The 15188-nt window shown below is 44.4% G+C and overlaps 1 protein-coding gene across 1 annotated transcript in view; it reads right to left on the bottom strand.

The window, feature by feature from the left end:
• Positions 1–7521: 7521 nt before the first annotated feature.
• Positions 7522–15188, bottom strand: part of lamb1a (laminin, beta 1a) — a 72383-nt gene continuing 64716 nt past the window's right edge. The window contains exons 24-33 of the mRNA XM_075470841.1: positions 13066–13435; positions 12809–12993; positions 11394–11632; positions 10178–10387; positions 9955–10099; positions 9588–9795; positions 9207–9348; positions 8944–9120; positions 8711–8870; positions 7522–8224 (exon numbers count right to left, since the gene is read on the bottom strand). Coding sequence (XP_075326956.1) covers positions 8085–8224; positions 8711–8870; positions 8944–9120; positions 9207–9348; positions 9588–9795; positions 9955–10099; positions 10178–10387; positions 11394–11632; positions 12809–12993; positions 13066–13435 — 1976 coding nt within the window. The 3' untranslated portion in view covers positions 7522–8084. The remainder of the gene's footprint in view (positions 8225–8710; positions 8871–8943; positions 9121–9206; positions 9349–9587; positions 9796–9954; positions 10100–10177; positions 10388–11393; positions 11633–12808; positions 12994–13065; positions 13436–15188) is intronic.

Raw genomic sequence — 15188 nt, 5'->3', positions numbered from 1 at the left:
ATCTAAACCCTAACCCTAACCACTTGGGGAACTAGCCCTAACCCCAAAACTAAGCCCTAAACCCAACCACATTGCTCTATAAGCCTTACCTTGATTAAACCCTAACCCTAACCATACGGAATATAAAACCTAAACCTAAAACCAGGCCCTAAACCTAACTTCACAGGACTACAAGCTGGATTTTAACCTATCCCCTAACCCTAACCAGACCACAACCCTATACACATCCAATCTGACCCTAAATTTAACCCTAACCATAATTAACCCTAATCTAAACCAGGAGACTAACTTTAAACCCACAGGGGACACACAAATGGAGGTATGAGAGTCTGACCTTTCTATTTTGGAGCACTTTTGAAACCCATATGATTTCCATATTATTTATTTAATTCTTTATTTTCATTTTCCTTTTTTGTTTGACGCTGGGGGAGAAGGGACCCATGATTCGGGCCAGAGACGGACTGCGCACCAAAATTAACTAAATTTTTATAATCCTAACCCTTACCCTAACCCTAACCAATCAGCAAGTGGCGGACTCGAAGAGTCCTAATCCCACGCTAATTGGTTGGAAGGTGGGGCCCAACCCCAGAGACCCAGCCAAAACTCTATTTTCAGCAAATTTATTTCAGGAACTAAAGTATGGGTTTAGCCCGGGGGGGGGGGTTAGGATCAGGGTTAGGCCAGGGAAATGAATGGTTAGGGTTAGGCGAGGGGGGCCTAGTGGTTAGGGTTAGGCAAGGGGAACTAGAGGTTAGGGTTAGGGTTAAGGTTAGGTTAGGGTAGGGTTAGGGTTAGGGTTAGGGTTAGGGGGTTAGGGTTTAGGGTTTTGGAACAGGAAATGGAAGGTTGAAGGTTAGGCAAGAACAGAATCAGTGTTAGGCAGGAGAACCGAATGGTTAGGGTTAAATTGTAGAAGACCGAATGCTTAGGTAGAAAGATCGAATGATTAGGGTTAGGCCAGGGGACCAAGTGGTTAGGGTTAGGGCAGGGGTGTCAAACTGGTCCATGAAAGGGCCGTGTGGGTGCAGGTTTTTGTTCCAACCCTCCGACGGCACAGCTGACTTGTTTCATTCAATCAACTGCACTGAAGGTCTTACCAGTTCAGTTGAATGAAGGAAACAAGTCAGCTGTGCCGTCGCAGGGTTGGAACAAAAACCTGCACCCACACAGCCCTTTCATGGACCAGTTTGACACCCCTGGGTTAGGGGATTAGGGTTGGGTTGAAAGTGTTAGGTTAGAGTACAGTTGGGGTTATGAGGGTATTATGAGGGTAGGATTAGGTTTAAGTTTACTTTAGGAGGTTGAGGGATTAAGGGTTTCTAAGACTTAGGACTGATCAGAAGGACACTCTAGTAGCCAAACCACTAGATTAGTGCCCATTTTTCTTCATCAAGCCCATGTCTAAGTTTTATTTTTTCAAAAACATTTTTTATTTACAATCGTTTTATGGAAAGCATAACTATATACAAGAAACATAATGATAATAATTGTTGTAACATCAATAATGACAATAATAACTATATAATGACAGTAATAACATCATTAATCGGAAACCGAAAACACTCAACAGGTTGGGAAGTCAACAGGGATAACTATTTACACTATTTCAGGTGAGATTAAGTATCGTTCAGCCCATTGGGGTGTTTGGTGTCCAATAGACTTATCCACCTCCTTTCAGCCAGTCTGCGATGTGGATCAGTCCATCCCGCTCTACTCTTGATTGCTCGGATCCTGAGGTTCTGTATACCGTGTTGCCGGAAGTGTCTGACCAAGAGGGTGTCGGATTTGCGTCCCCGTTTAATATTGTGCCGATGGGCATAGAGCCTGGTGCGTATTGAATTTTTGGTTTCCCCCACATACTGTTTGGAACATGCATGGCAAGAGATCAGGTAGACACAGTTCTGGGAATTGAGGCTAAGGCCTGGTTGGGTCAATAGTTGTGTGCCAAGGGTGGCATTAGTTGCCACTGGGGGACCAGGGTTGTAGTCCTGTTTTTTCTTAGGTCTCATCGGTGGCAATTTTGCCCTTGTAAGCAGATCTTTTAAGTTAGGGTTCTTTTTGAATGAATATATCACTCTATGAGACTCTCTGAGGATGTGTTCTGGTAGCCTTTCTCGGAAGTTAAGTTTTAGCCTCCGATGAGCCGCCACACTGTATGAGGAATATACTGAGATCAATGGGATCGGAGTCTTATCCTCCTCCGGCCGGGTGGAAGCGGTTTGTCTTGGTTGATCACCTTTTTCTTGATATTCCGTAGGAACGACCGTGAATATTATCTGGGTCTGAGGGCCTGGAAGAGGGTCTTGGTAGCATGACTAATGTCATCAGATAAGGAACAATTCCTCTGGAATCGCAAGAGCTGGGAGTAAACCAGACCCTTGAACGTATGTTTCAGGTGGAAACTGGATTTATGTAATAGGGCGTGAGTGTCTGTGGGTTTGAAATAGACCCTAGTATCCAATATTCCAAAGTCCCCAAAATTGGGGCCTTTGAAGGTGGTGGTGTCGAGGAAATTAACCTCAGATTCGTGGATGGTGGCCTGGAGTTTGATAGAAGTGTGATGTTCATTCAAAATCCCAAGGAATTGCTCAAACTCCACCCTTGAATGAGTCCAAACACCCCAAATGTCATCAATGTACCTGAAGTACATTATCGTTTTTTTCGGACACTTTTGAAAGACCGACTGCTCCCAGTCCGCCATGTAAATATTGGCGTAAGCTGGGGAGAACCGTTTTCCCATTGCAGTACCTTTTATCTGAAGAAAATATTTTCCATTGAACTGGAAGTCATTGTTCTCAAGGTTTATTCGTAGAAGTTCCAGAATGTGCTGATCTGGGCGTGTCGGGTCCGGGTTTTGTCGGAGTAGCCTACAGACCGCTAGTAAGCCCATTTCTGTGTCAATATTTGTGTATAGACTCTCCACATCCATAGTGAAGAGTAAACAATCCCTTGGTAGGGAAAGTCCCCGGACTTTAGCAATAAAGTCTCCAGTGTCTTTTACATAGCTGGGGTGTATGGTAGATAAGGGGTTTAGAAAATAATCTACCCATTCCGCTGACCCGTATGATTCACTGTTGCAATCTGAAACGATTGGACGGCCTGGTGGGATTTTGTGTGGCACGGTCCATGAGGTTGGGTCTTTATGAATCTTAGGGAGTAGATAGAAGTATCTTGGGTGGGGGGGTGTCTGGCCCTTGAGGTAAAGAATCTGTTTATAGGAGATAATCTTCTGGTCGTACATTTGATCAAGGATATGATGAATCTGGGACTCAGTCTGGGGGTAAATTGGAGTGTCTAATTATCTATAATAGATTGGGTCTTGTAGTTGTCTAAGGGCTTCCTGGACATAGTCCTTTCTGTCCATAATAATGACCGCTGAGCCTTTGTCAGCCGGTTCGATTACAATGTTGTTCACATTCTGCAATTCTTGTAGGGCATGGTTCTCCGTTTCAGTCAGATTGGGGATCTCGTTGTGTAGTTTCAAGTGGGATAGAGCTTGTCTATCTGTCTTTATTAGGTCCAATAGTTCTGTGGGGATACATTCGTCTTTAGGTTCCCACCGTGATCGATGTTGGAAGGGTGTAGTCTCCGTCGTGGTGGACTCACCTTAGTAGGAAACGAGTTTAAGGCGACGGTGGTATTCTCGTACTAAACCATTGGTTGATTGTCGGCGGTTGGGGAGGATGGTTGCGGTCGGAATGAACGATAGACCTTTTTGAAGTAAGTTAATGTGATCATTTGTTAGTTGAAAAGAGGTGGACAGATTGATAACTGGCCCGTTTACTCCATTGCCCCCAGGTACGGGAGGCGCTGGAATAGAAAAGATCCCCAGTGGTTCCAGATTGCTTTGCCTGTTTCAGTCGTCCAGTGGATGCCGTTTGGGGTTGTGTGGAACAAGGAGCTTCGTAAGCAAGGTATGTGCTGGTTAGTGTCGCTGATCAGATTGTTTATAGTTTTAATGTTATGTCCCATCTGTGAGGGGATTTGTCTGGAAAAGTTGATCATGGGTATGAGAACTTTGGCAAAGGGGAATGTCGCTTGAGCTGCCCCTAAGAGACGGCTGATTTCTCTTTTAATTAATGTGGTGTTGCTCTTATCCCGATTGTTCAGACCAAAAGACAAGATGACTGCCTGGACATCAGGTGAGGTTGGGGTCTTGTTGCGGAGGATGTGTATGGCATGGCTAAATTTCGCCCCCGGGTAGCAGTCAACTTGGAACTTTTCGTCGACTATGCTGGGGAGCCTGGCCAGATTGGAGTCTCCTATTATGAGGATTTTCCGTATTGGCGTAAGATACCAGTTCTTAAACTTGTCGCCTTTGTGGTCATGCCGGGTATACAAGGGTGTCTCAGGTGGGTCATATGCAAACCTATGTAAATCTCCCATGTGGGGTGATGATGGATCCGGTGGTTCGTTGGGTATTTGTATGGGGGGCGGGGATGGGGCCCTGGCATGTTCCTGGGGTGTTGTTTGTGGAGGGTTGGACGAGGGAAAGTCGGTGTCACTACATTCAAGTTCCATATTTATCTCGTCTAACCATTTCGAGAGATCTTCATCTGAGATGGAACCAGGAAGCGTGTTTGTTGTCTCAGGGCCGGACAGGGGATCGTGTGCCGTAACCTCACTGATGGTCGGCAGGGGTGAATGTACTTCAGCACTAGAGATCGGGGGGTCGGTTCTGTCCGGACTCAGGGTAACGACGGAGGTTCGTGTGGAAGGTGTAGTTCGGGTTATGGGGGTGAGAGTAAACCCACCAATTTTGCTGCCGGTGCGTTGAGTTATAGTTGTCATGCGGGGAATTGGGGGGCGTGATTGTACCGGGGTGGAAGTTTTTGTTGGAGGGCCCAACGTTGTTAGGTCAATGACCTCTGTGGTCCCACTATGATCGGTTGGGGGGTCAGTTTTATTAACGTTGTTGGGTTCGGGCCTTTGAAGAGAACTTTGGTTGTCAATCTCGATGTCCAGGTTTGATACCTGGTCAAGGGAAGGGGGATCAGAGGATGCCATTTGTGGCTCCTCATAGGGTGGTTTTGGGGATTCTACACTTTGGTCTGGATCGGGACCTGAGTTGATTGTCCCAATTATCTCTTCCACACTAACAAGTGGAGCACGTACTGTTGTGTCGTCCAAACTAGTAGATGATCTGGGAACTGTGAACTGGGAACTGTGTCCGAACCCATGTTGTCCGATCTGTCTGGTGAGTGCTATTAATTGAGGTTAAGGAATCATGGATAGTAGAGGTTGCGGTTGGGTCAGAATGTGCCAAGTGTATCGTGGGCATATCAAGCCCAATGGAATTATCTACCGGAGTTGTCTTTGGTAAGGAGGACTGGTTCAGTCCTACGTCATTGGTGGCTGGTCCACCAGTGTCTTGTTGAATTATAGGTGGTTTAATTGCATTGGCAGTTTGGGGTCTGTGAGTGGGATGATGGGGAGGATATGGTGTCCGACGGGGTGTCGTCGGGGGTCTGATCCAGACCGTTTACGTTTTCTCCTTTGTTGTCTATCGGTCTGTGATGGGAGAGGGATTTCGGGTAGCTGTGTTACTCCAAGATGACTTAAGACTTCAGCCGTCATGTCAATGACCTCATCATTGAGGTAGGGAAATCGCCGTCTTGCCCAACGTACGGCTGTTTCCCAGGCCCCTGAACAATCATCTTTGGATAATGCCCGGATGTTGTTTGTAAGGGTATGAATTGTGTCTTGATAGTGCTGTTTTAGGATCAGCTGGGTGGTGAAGGACCAATTCCGGCAATTTCCTATCAGGAAAGCCATAGTCCCTTCTGTTGGCATTGCGGGTTGGACTGAGTTTTGGAGTCGATTTTGTATGCATTGTAGGTGAGATCCACTATTATTAGTGGTTGAGGATCGTTCCAGCTTTTGGGCTTGATAGTGTGCCCTAAGAAGCTTGAAGATGGCTCTAGTCAGCTCCTTAAATTGGATGGAAGCCATTTTGGATCACAGAAGAGGTCTATATATAGAGAAGGGGAAGGGGGGAAGGGGAGAAAAGCGAGGATCGTGAGTAAGGTTGGGAATGCAAAAAATACATTTCCAACTCGTCTCTTGTCTAATCAGACATTGTATAAACCCCATATCATCCACAGCAAGTTCAAAAGGGAAGCCGGGAAGGGGAGAAGGAAAGCCAAAGGAAGGAATTGGTTTGATGTTTCGTTTTAAGTATTAGGCAGGGTTAGGTATAGGGTTAGAGGGAGCAGGGTTAGGAGTACAAGGAAATGCGGTTGCATCTTCAACTTGCACCTTGCCTGATTAGGCATAACCCAAACCTCTACCCCTCCATGACAACCCCAGTAGGGAAGCCGGGAGGGGGAGAGGGGGAAGTCAGATGAGGGAATTGGATTGAATGATCGGTTTTTTAGGGGGGGGGGGGGGGGAGATTGCAGTTCAGTATTACTGCAATAAATAAGGATATTAAAAAGAAGAAGTCTTCTTCGTGAATTTGGGTAATGCTTATTGCGATGTCAGAGGCCCGTTTGTCCGAAGGCTCTGGCGGGTTAGGTATAAGTAATCTATCTCGATAGTTCCCCCCGAGGCATCCAACGATACTCACGGTTTGGTGTAGAGAACTAAAGGTAAGGCACTGGCCGGCGCTTTTCAACATGACAGCCTCTCCTCGCTTAGCATTACTGTTTTGGGTCGAAATGGACATCCGATTTGTTACATTAATACGGAACTCAAGCATATGTCCTTTGGAAGACTAAAAATAGGAATTCGTTTAAATTAATGGTATATTGAGACTCCCTGAAAGCACTGAAGCAACAGAGTTAAACTCTTCGCGGCAGCCAAGCTGACCACGGCTGGATATGTCATGGTGTTTCAGGGGTTAGGGTTTTTTTGTGATTACTCTGTCTTGATAGTTCCCCCCATGACGACCGACGATGTTAGGGTTAGGGTATTTAAGATATAAATCATAAAATATCAATTTAATATGTAAACTATTAAAAAATTATCAAAGATGTAATCATAATTTATTCAATATGTTATGATCTTAAATTGATTTTTATTTACTATATAAATAATATATATATAATCCAGAAAAATACAATTGTTTTTAGTTTTTTTCAAATGTAAAGCATTTACAAAACAGATATACTTACACACATACTTGCAGTTACATAATTTGGTCAAAAGGGGCGCACTTTGACATTTTACACACACTTGTTATTACATATGTTGGCCACAGGGGGAGCACCTCTTAAAATCGATACACACACGCTTCCCTAAAAACCCTCCTTCCAGGGTCCGTACAGTTTTTTCTGGATTTCACCACCAGGGGCATTAAAAAGCCATTCTTTATCAGATGGTTTTCCTTACCAGGACCAGGGTTTTGGTCCTAACATGTAAGGTACTTTTATGGGTTGATGTCCCAAGAAGGGTAGCAATACAAGAATAAACTGGGGTTAAATAGAGTTCAGTATTTAAATGACGACACATTCATGTGTTGAGGCATCAACAACTGAAACAGGATAAATATAAAATAATGCAGCAGGACACGGGGTGGCATTTCATTTAAATGGTTTTATTAATAAAGTCAGATTGTAAGTTTAGACCATGAATAAACTAAATACTGTAAAACAAGTTGCAGTCACATGGATTACACATTCATTTAAAGACACAAACTGTTCTGTTAAAATCATATCAAATGGATAAAGATTATTTTAGTACATTCGCAAAAACAATGACACTTAAGTTACAAATTTACTTTTGAAAACCATCGAATCACAATTATGTTTGATAACAGAATAGTTTGATCAAAATATTTTTAAAGTTTGTTTAATACAATATTGTGAAGGGATACATTTCAACTGTTGATGTTATCAAACACTTCAGAAAATAAAAGGTTACATGTAAAAATTGGAAATCCAATAAAAAAAAAAATTCTTTTGAAAAAAAAAATCAGATCTTTGGAAAATGTCCATCTTTGGTCTTCATTGGTTCAACTCAGAAATAAAACTAATAACTGATCAATTGTAGCACAAAGGTCAGCAGACCATAAAAAACAAACATAAAAATGGAAAAGATTAATTTAATGAAACCCGGGCTGGGCCTATGAATGAAATCTGATTTTAGAACAAACAGGTACTGTAGACGGAAACCTTATGGCTGATCTCCTGAAGCAGCCCCTTTACCGCCACCTCCAGTTCCACCAGATGCTCTACTTTCATCTCCAGAGTCCGATGGTTGTCTTCATATGACTTTTCCAGATCTGAAACAGGAAAACAAAACTATTTGACTTTGAACTTTTAAGCTTTCCTTTCGATTTCCTCTAAAACAGGAAACTGATAACAAACACTCATGAAAATACATTTTCAGTTTAACCCTAATCCCTGATAGGGGACATTTTTCTCCACTTGGGGTGAATTTTCTCCTCTAATTTCACACTGTAGATAGTGATACTCATCACATTTGGTCCAGTTGTGCATTTTTGATATTTTTTTTATTTATTTCAAACACTCATCATATACAATGCAATTTTTCATTGTGTAGAAAAAAACTCCTTAATTTCTGAAAAGGGAGATTTTTGTCCCCTTTCTGAAATTAAGTTGTGTTTTAAATCAGCTATGAGGGTTAAACTGTTTTCAACTTAACTATAAACCCTAGTACTACTGACATAAACAGTATTTTTTTCATATTGAATAGTTCTAAAGTTAACTTGGTGTTTTCTGTTTAACGTCCTACAGTTTGGTCTCACCTTTGAGCTGCTGGAGCTTGTCACTAGCTTGCAGCAACAGTTCTTTGGCTTCCTTCTGCAGTGACTCCGCCCTCTTCTTAGCATCAGCCACGCCTCCCGCCTTCTGATCGATCAGATGTTCCACTCTGCTGTACTTGTGCTTCACCTCCGACTCCAGGTCCTAAAAACCCAAACAGAGTCTGTGAAAACAGATCAAAGAAGAAACTCTGCGATGACCAAAAAGACCAGCTTACCTTTTTGACCTCCTCTGCAATCTTTCCGATGCCCACAGCGTCCTGATTGGTCAGTTTGCTGCTCAGAGTGACGTTCTCCGCTTTGTCTCTCAACAGCATCACATCTTGCTCGAGCCACTGCAGTCTCTGGGTCGCATTAGACAGCTTTAACTCGGCCTTGGCCGTCTCCGACTCCATCTGAGCACAACACGGACATGCAGATGTCACCTTTGGGTCAGTCAGCACAATTATCAGTAAGGTCATCTTTACTTTATGTTACTGACGGAGGAGAGCAGGTCGTTGGTGTTCTGGATGTCAGCTGTGGCCTGCAGGATGGCGCTGCTGGCGGCTGTCTGTGCTCTCTGAGCTTCCTCTAGAGCTTTCTTCACCTTCTCTGCAGAGTCTTTTACATCATCTGCCTCCTCACTGGGGACGCAGAGGGACATTTTATCACTCTTTACAGATGTGGCATTTGTTTCAGAGCATATACTTCAGTCTGACGGTTTTCATTAAACAAGGGTTGTTCAAAGGTTATAAAGATAGATCATTGTTGGATATACTGGATTAGGCTTCTAGAAATATTTCCTAAAGTTTCTCAGTCTTAATCGTCTGAGGCAGAAGTAACAGATTCCGTAAAGGTTTTACAGTCGTGGGTGGAGACTCACCGGGCCTGACGGGCCTGGTCCAGCAGGTTCTCGGCTCTCTGGATGTCTTCGGCACTCTGCTGCAGGATGGTCTCCACATGTCCCAGTTCTCCCATCTTTTGTCGGATCTCGTCAGTGAGGTTGTGGAGTTGAGCCGGTGTGGTTGGCATCTGCATATCCAGTACCTGACTGGCCACAAGTTCAATGCTCTCTAGGTCTGCAGCATCCTCTGAAACACCACAAACTGGATCAGAATAGGGTGACCACAAAGATCACCACTTTATGAAAGTCCTAGGCATCCAGGTTCTTTGTAGATTGGTGTCAAAGGAAAAGGACATCACATGGTTCTGAATATATGTCCTCATATTTAATCTGAGGTGAGACTCACGTGTGAGGAAGTCTCTGATCTGTCTTATCAGGCTTCGCAGCTCCTCGTTGCTCTGGGACACTTTCTGTTTGGTTCTGTTGGTCTTCATCAGGACATTTTGAGCGTTGAGTTTGGCCTCATCCGCCTGAAGTTTTGCCTCCGACACCTGAGGACAAACATATTTGAGAAAGTTCCTCACACTTCTCCGAGGCCACCATCCCAGACCAGGTCTCCAGAGACTCACCATTTTGGAGAGTTTCTCCACTTCCTCCATTGCGCTGGTGATTTCCTCTTCAGACTCTCGAGCCTTCGTCAAAACGCTGATGGCCGTCATAATTGTGCCGTTACACCCTTCTCCTCCACACCTGGCTTTCCCCTCAGAGTCTGCACAGCCCAGACCTCCACAGGTCAAAGACCAGCACGAGTCCTGACCAGATGAGGAACTGCCGCAAGTCTGAATGAATCCGGACAGAAAAAAGAAATAAACTGGAGAACTTTGGGTAAAATGTATGAGCTCATTGAAATACCTGCATTCAGATTCAGTGTTCACATTATGTTGACACATAACACCAATTCTTGAGTATATATGGATATATATATATAGTTCAGAGTATGGGTGGAAATCTAAAGTCTCGAAGTTCAGGAGGCAAATGCATAACAAACCTATCCCAGGAGCCTCAATCTGGATGCGTCTCTATGTGTATAAACACTTTTGTTCAAAGGAAACTTTGCAAAGTTCCTTTTTTTTTGCTCTGCTGAATTATTGAAGACTGGGTTAATGGGCTAACACAATGTAAACTATGCCTTGTTTTGTGGTAACAATGTATTTTCCAGAAGACTCCCAGAACAAAGGGGTGGTTGAGTACAGCATATTGCTTTCCAACATCATAAGTTCCATCTGAAGAACTGTCCCGTCTGATTATTGCCACCGTCCACCTCGAGCTTCTACAAAAACTATCCCTGGGAGCCGTTGCTGTGCTTCTCAGTTAGCTCCACTCTGATGCCACGTTTAGGTTTATCATTCTTCACTTTGCAAATGAAAACGTGACAAGAACAATGTCGGACATATTGGTGTAGTTTTGGCTGGTTGTGCACCTCCTGAGGGTTAGGGTAAGGGTTTTTTAAACTGTAAAGAGCTGCATGTGTGGTGAAATTGAAAAACATGAAACGCTGGAGGGAAGAGTGTGTTAGCACATTTGTCCTCTATGAATCTGGAGGGATGCGCTTGTTGCATTTCACTAATAAACCCACATGCTCAACTGAAATTATTTGCCTCCTTGTCCTGCTTTTGGGTTCTCAAAACCAGTTTCTTAACAGCCTGAAGTATTAGACTTACTGTAGATCTGGGTGATGGGGGTACCAGCCTGATAAATGCCAGACATCATAAATAAATTGCCTGCAGTTAGTAAATTGAACAACTGGACAAAGAGATAAATACAGCAAATGCTTTGCTCTCCCACCTTGTGGCTGATCTCTGATAAGTCCAAAGTCTGCAGCTCTCCTGCCAGGTCATCCAGTCTCTGGGCGTGTTCAGAGTGCACCCTCAGGAACTCCTCTCTGGTCTCGTTCAGTTTGTCCTCTGTGAGTTGCCGTAGGACGGCAGAAGCTTCCACTGGGCCGCCAGCGTTGATGGAAGCGTTGGCTCGAGCTTCAGCTGCCTGAGACTGCAGGAAGTACTTAGAGATGCTGTCTGTTGCCCCTGGTAACGCACATTAAACATAAATGAGGTGAAGACATGTCGGAGATCTGGGAGGACAACAGGATGCAACAAAATCAGAATCACAATTACTGTTTTAGTCCCATTTTTAAACTTAGGTCTGAAAAACATCTTCATAGTCATAACAGTAAGGTGTTCGACAAATAGCCTTCAGTTATCAGGCCCCTCTTTGTGGAACCAGCTGCCAGTTTGGGAGGCAGAGCCTTCAGTTATCAGGCCCCTCTTTGTGGAACCAGCTGCCAGTTTGGGAGGCAGAGCCTTCAGTTATCAGGACCCTCTTTGTGGAACCAGCTGCCAGTTTGGGAGGCAGAGCCTTCAGTTATCAGGCCCCTCTTTGTGGAACCAGCTGCCAGTTTGGGAGGCAGAGCCTTCAGTTATCAGGCCCCTCTCTGTAGATCCAGCTGCCAGTTTGAGAGGCAGAGCCTTCAGTTATCAGGCCCCTCTCTGAGGAACCAGCTGCCAGTTTGGGAGGCAGAGCCTTCAGTTATCAGGCCCCTCTCTGTAGATCCAGCTGCCAGTTTGAGAGGCAGAGCCTTCAGTTATCAGGCCCCTCTCTGTGGAACCAGCTGCCAGTTTGGGAGGCAGAGCCTTCGGTTATCAGGCCCCTCTCTGTGGAACCAGCTGCCAGTTTGGGAGGCGGAGCCTTCAGTTATCAGGCCCCTCTGTGGAACCAGCTGCCAGTTTGGGAGGCAGAGCCTTCAGTTATCAGGCCCCTCTCTGTGGAACCAGCTGCCAGTTTGGGAGGCAGAGCCTTCGGTTATCAGGCCCCTCTCTGTGGAACCAGCTGCCAGTTTGGGAGGCGGAGCCTTCAGTTATCAGGCCCCTCTGTGGAACCAGCTGCCAGTTTGGGAGGCAGAGCCTTCAGTTATCAGGCCCCTCTCTACCTACGCCTTTCCCGGACGACTATAAATCGGACTTTACTGTGCAAAGAAAGCATTAAATACACGGTGACTGATCTGCTTCATTCAGCTGATGCAGTCTTACTCACTGTTAACAATGACATCACACTCACCCACAAGGCCATTTTTATGGGCTACATACACTTGCAAATGATTTCAGTTTGTAAAAACATTCACCAATATAACCATGAAGTACTTGTAACTTATCTATTTTAATAGCCCCTCCCACCCCCACTGTGCTGTGATGCATTGTTTTTACCTCTGATGTCAGAGTTTTTGATGAACTCCACCTGATCCAGCAGCTCCTTCACCGTTCTCTCCAGTTTCTGAGCATCAGATGTCACAGAGTCCAGTTTGGTCTTTGCAGCAGAGTCCTGGTGGTCGGTCCGGGCCAAATACTGCTCTGTGTGGTTCAAGCTCTGGCTCAGGGTTCCCATCAGGTCACTGTGACACAAACAGAGGTCAGTGTTTACATCCACCTGAGCTACATTCACAGCAGATGAAAAAGAATCTCACCTGGCCTGTTGCAGCAGATCTTGGATCTCAGTCAGAGGTTGTGAGGCCGAGTTCTGGTCCAGGATAACCTGGATATCAGCAGCGTTCCTCTCCATGCTGTCAATGGACTTCTTGTAGGGTCCACTAACTCCACTGGCTTTAATGGCATTAATCTTATTGACCAGTCGGTGCGTCTGATTTGTCAGCTGACCTATGACATCATCCCACTGTGAAAAACACTGGTGGCAGCGAAGGCAGTCTGGGAAGGTTCCTGTGAAACCGCGGGCGCAGGTATCACAGCGCGGTCCGGACACGCCCTCCATACAGACGCAATGACCGCTGAGTTTGTTGCACTGCGGCTCTGAGATGCCACGAGGGTCGCAGTCACAAGCTGAAGAGACAAGAACCGGGTCATCAAAACTCCTACCAAGAGTTTCCATCATTATACAGAGCTTCAGTGTCAACAAAAGGATGCAGAACTTTTAGTCCAATGTGGGGCTGGGCGATTTGGCTTAAAAATAAAATATTGATTTTTTTTTTTTTTTTTTTTTCTGATTTTCTCTAAACAAACCAGACCAAGGCGAAATTTTCAGGGATGCAGCGATACCACTTTTTTTCAAACCGATACGATACCGATACTTGGATCTGAGTACTTGCCGATACCGAGTATCAATGCGATACTTCTACCACCAAAAAATTGGAAGACAGGTTTCGGTCTCACTAGCCCAGTGGTTCCAAAACTTTTTGTGCCCAAGGCACACCAAAGGACAAGTAAAAATCTCAAGGCACACCTATTGTGCCAAATAGCCCTTATAACACGTGTTATCACGAGTGATTACAAAGTACTTATATAGTAAATATAAAAATAATTATTTTGTGTAGTTGTATATTGCAATGATATGGTATGGTTGTCACAAAATCCCACGGCACACCAGGACTTGGACACCCTCTGATCGCGGTCTTCATGCAATAAATTGGCATCGGTTCATGGTATCGGTTAACTTTAACGAGTACGAGTATATTAGAATAGTATCGGTATCGGTGCATCCCTAAAAATTTTAATACATATTTTCTTTATTGACACAATTAAGAATTACCAAGTAGTCTGAGGCCTATGTGAACAAAGTGAACAAAACAAAAAACGAAATAAAAACAGTCATTAAATGTGCAAAAATTTCAAACTGAAAAAAAAAAATCTCTTGGAGGCCATGCCTGAAAAAACTGGTTCTGCTGGACCGTAGGTCGGTGGTGGGGGAATAATAAACAATGTTTTGCAGCTGTTCTGCGACTGTAGCTCTTGTTTTGTTATAGAAACAAGGCAACTGTGGGCAGCTGATACTTCGGGTCTATCGTCTGCAGCATCTTAATGAACCCGTTTTTCTACGGTACAGATGGGGACCATATCTGCCACCGTGGCCCTTTCCTGTCATAAGGAGCCATTCCACCGCACGTCTCTGTCGGGGGTGCTGGAATAAGTGTGTTCCCACGTTCTTTCTACAAACTTTCCACAGAACAGTTGTTTGTTCTACGTCTGTCCGCTTGTATCCGAACACACTTCCATTCAACTGAAGTAGAACCATCTTTAGAAAGGAGTTCTTCTTCATCTCTGTTTGTTGACCTTTTTATTGGCTGCTACGTCTGTCGGTGCCGCGGGGAATGTAATCGTATCAGGCAAAGTGAGAGAGGAGGCTACTACGGAGTCCCTTAAAGCAAAATCTAGAATTTTTTTTAAATTGCCATTTTTTTGGTTCAGCCCATTCAAAAACTAAAAAAAAAAATAAAATTGCGGTTTAATATTTAAACCGAAGAAAGTCGCCCAACCCGAGTCCAATGGACTTTTTTTTCCATGAAATTAAAGGACTATTTCCAATGTTTCCCTCTACGGGCTCTTACAGACCTCAAACACTGACATACATCCAGGACTCCTTATTTACAGTAGAAATGTTTTACAGGCTCAGCCAAAGAAAACTAAACATTTGCTGTGTATAACATCTGTTTGTGGTTTGGATTAAAACAGCTGCAGACACAAACTGAAGCAAACTGAGGCTTTGCTTGGATTCACTCTGAACAGGGACAGAACCACCAAAGTGTCTCAGAGCTCTGCTCCAGTTTGCGATGTACATTCACTTTCTGTGTTGTATTTT

The sequence above is a fragment of the Odontesthes bonariensis genome, chromosome 7 (genome assembly GCF_027942865.1).
Source record: "Odontesthes bonariensis isolate fOdoBon6 chromosome 7, fOdoBon6.hap1, whole genome shotgun sequence".
Lineage (NCBI taxonomy): Eukaryota > Metazoa > Chordata > Actinopteri > Atheriniformes > Atherinopsidae > Odontesthes > Odontesthes bonariensis.
This window is presented reverse-complemented; position numbering and strand designations above follow the sequence as displayed.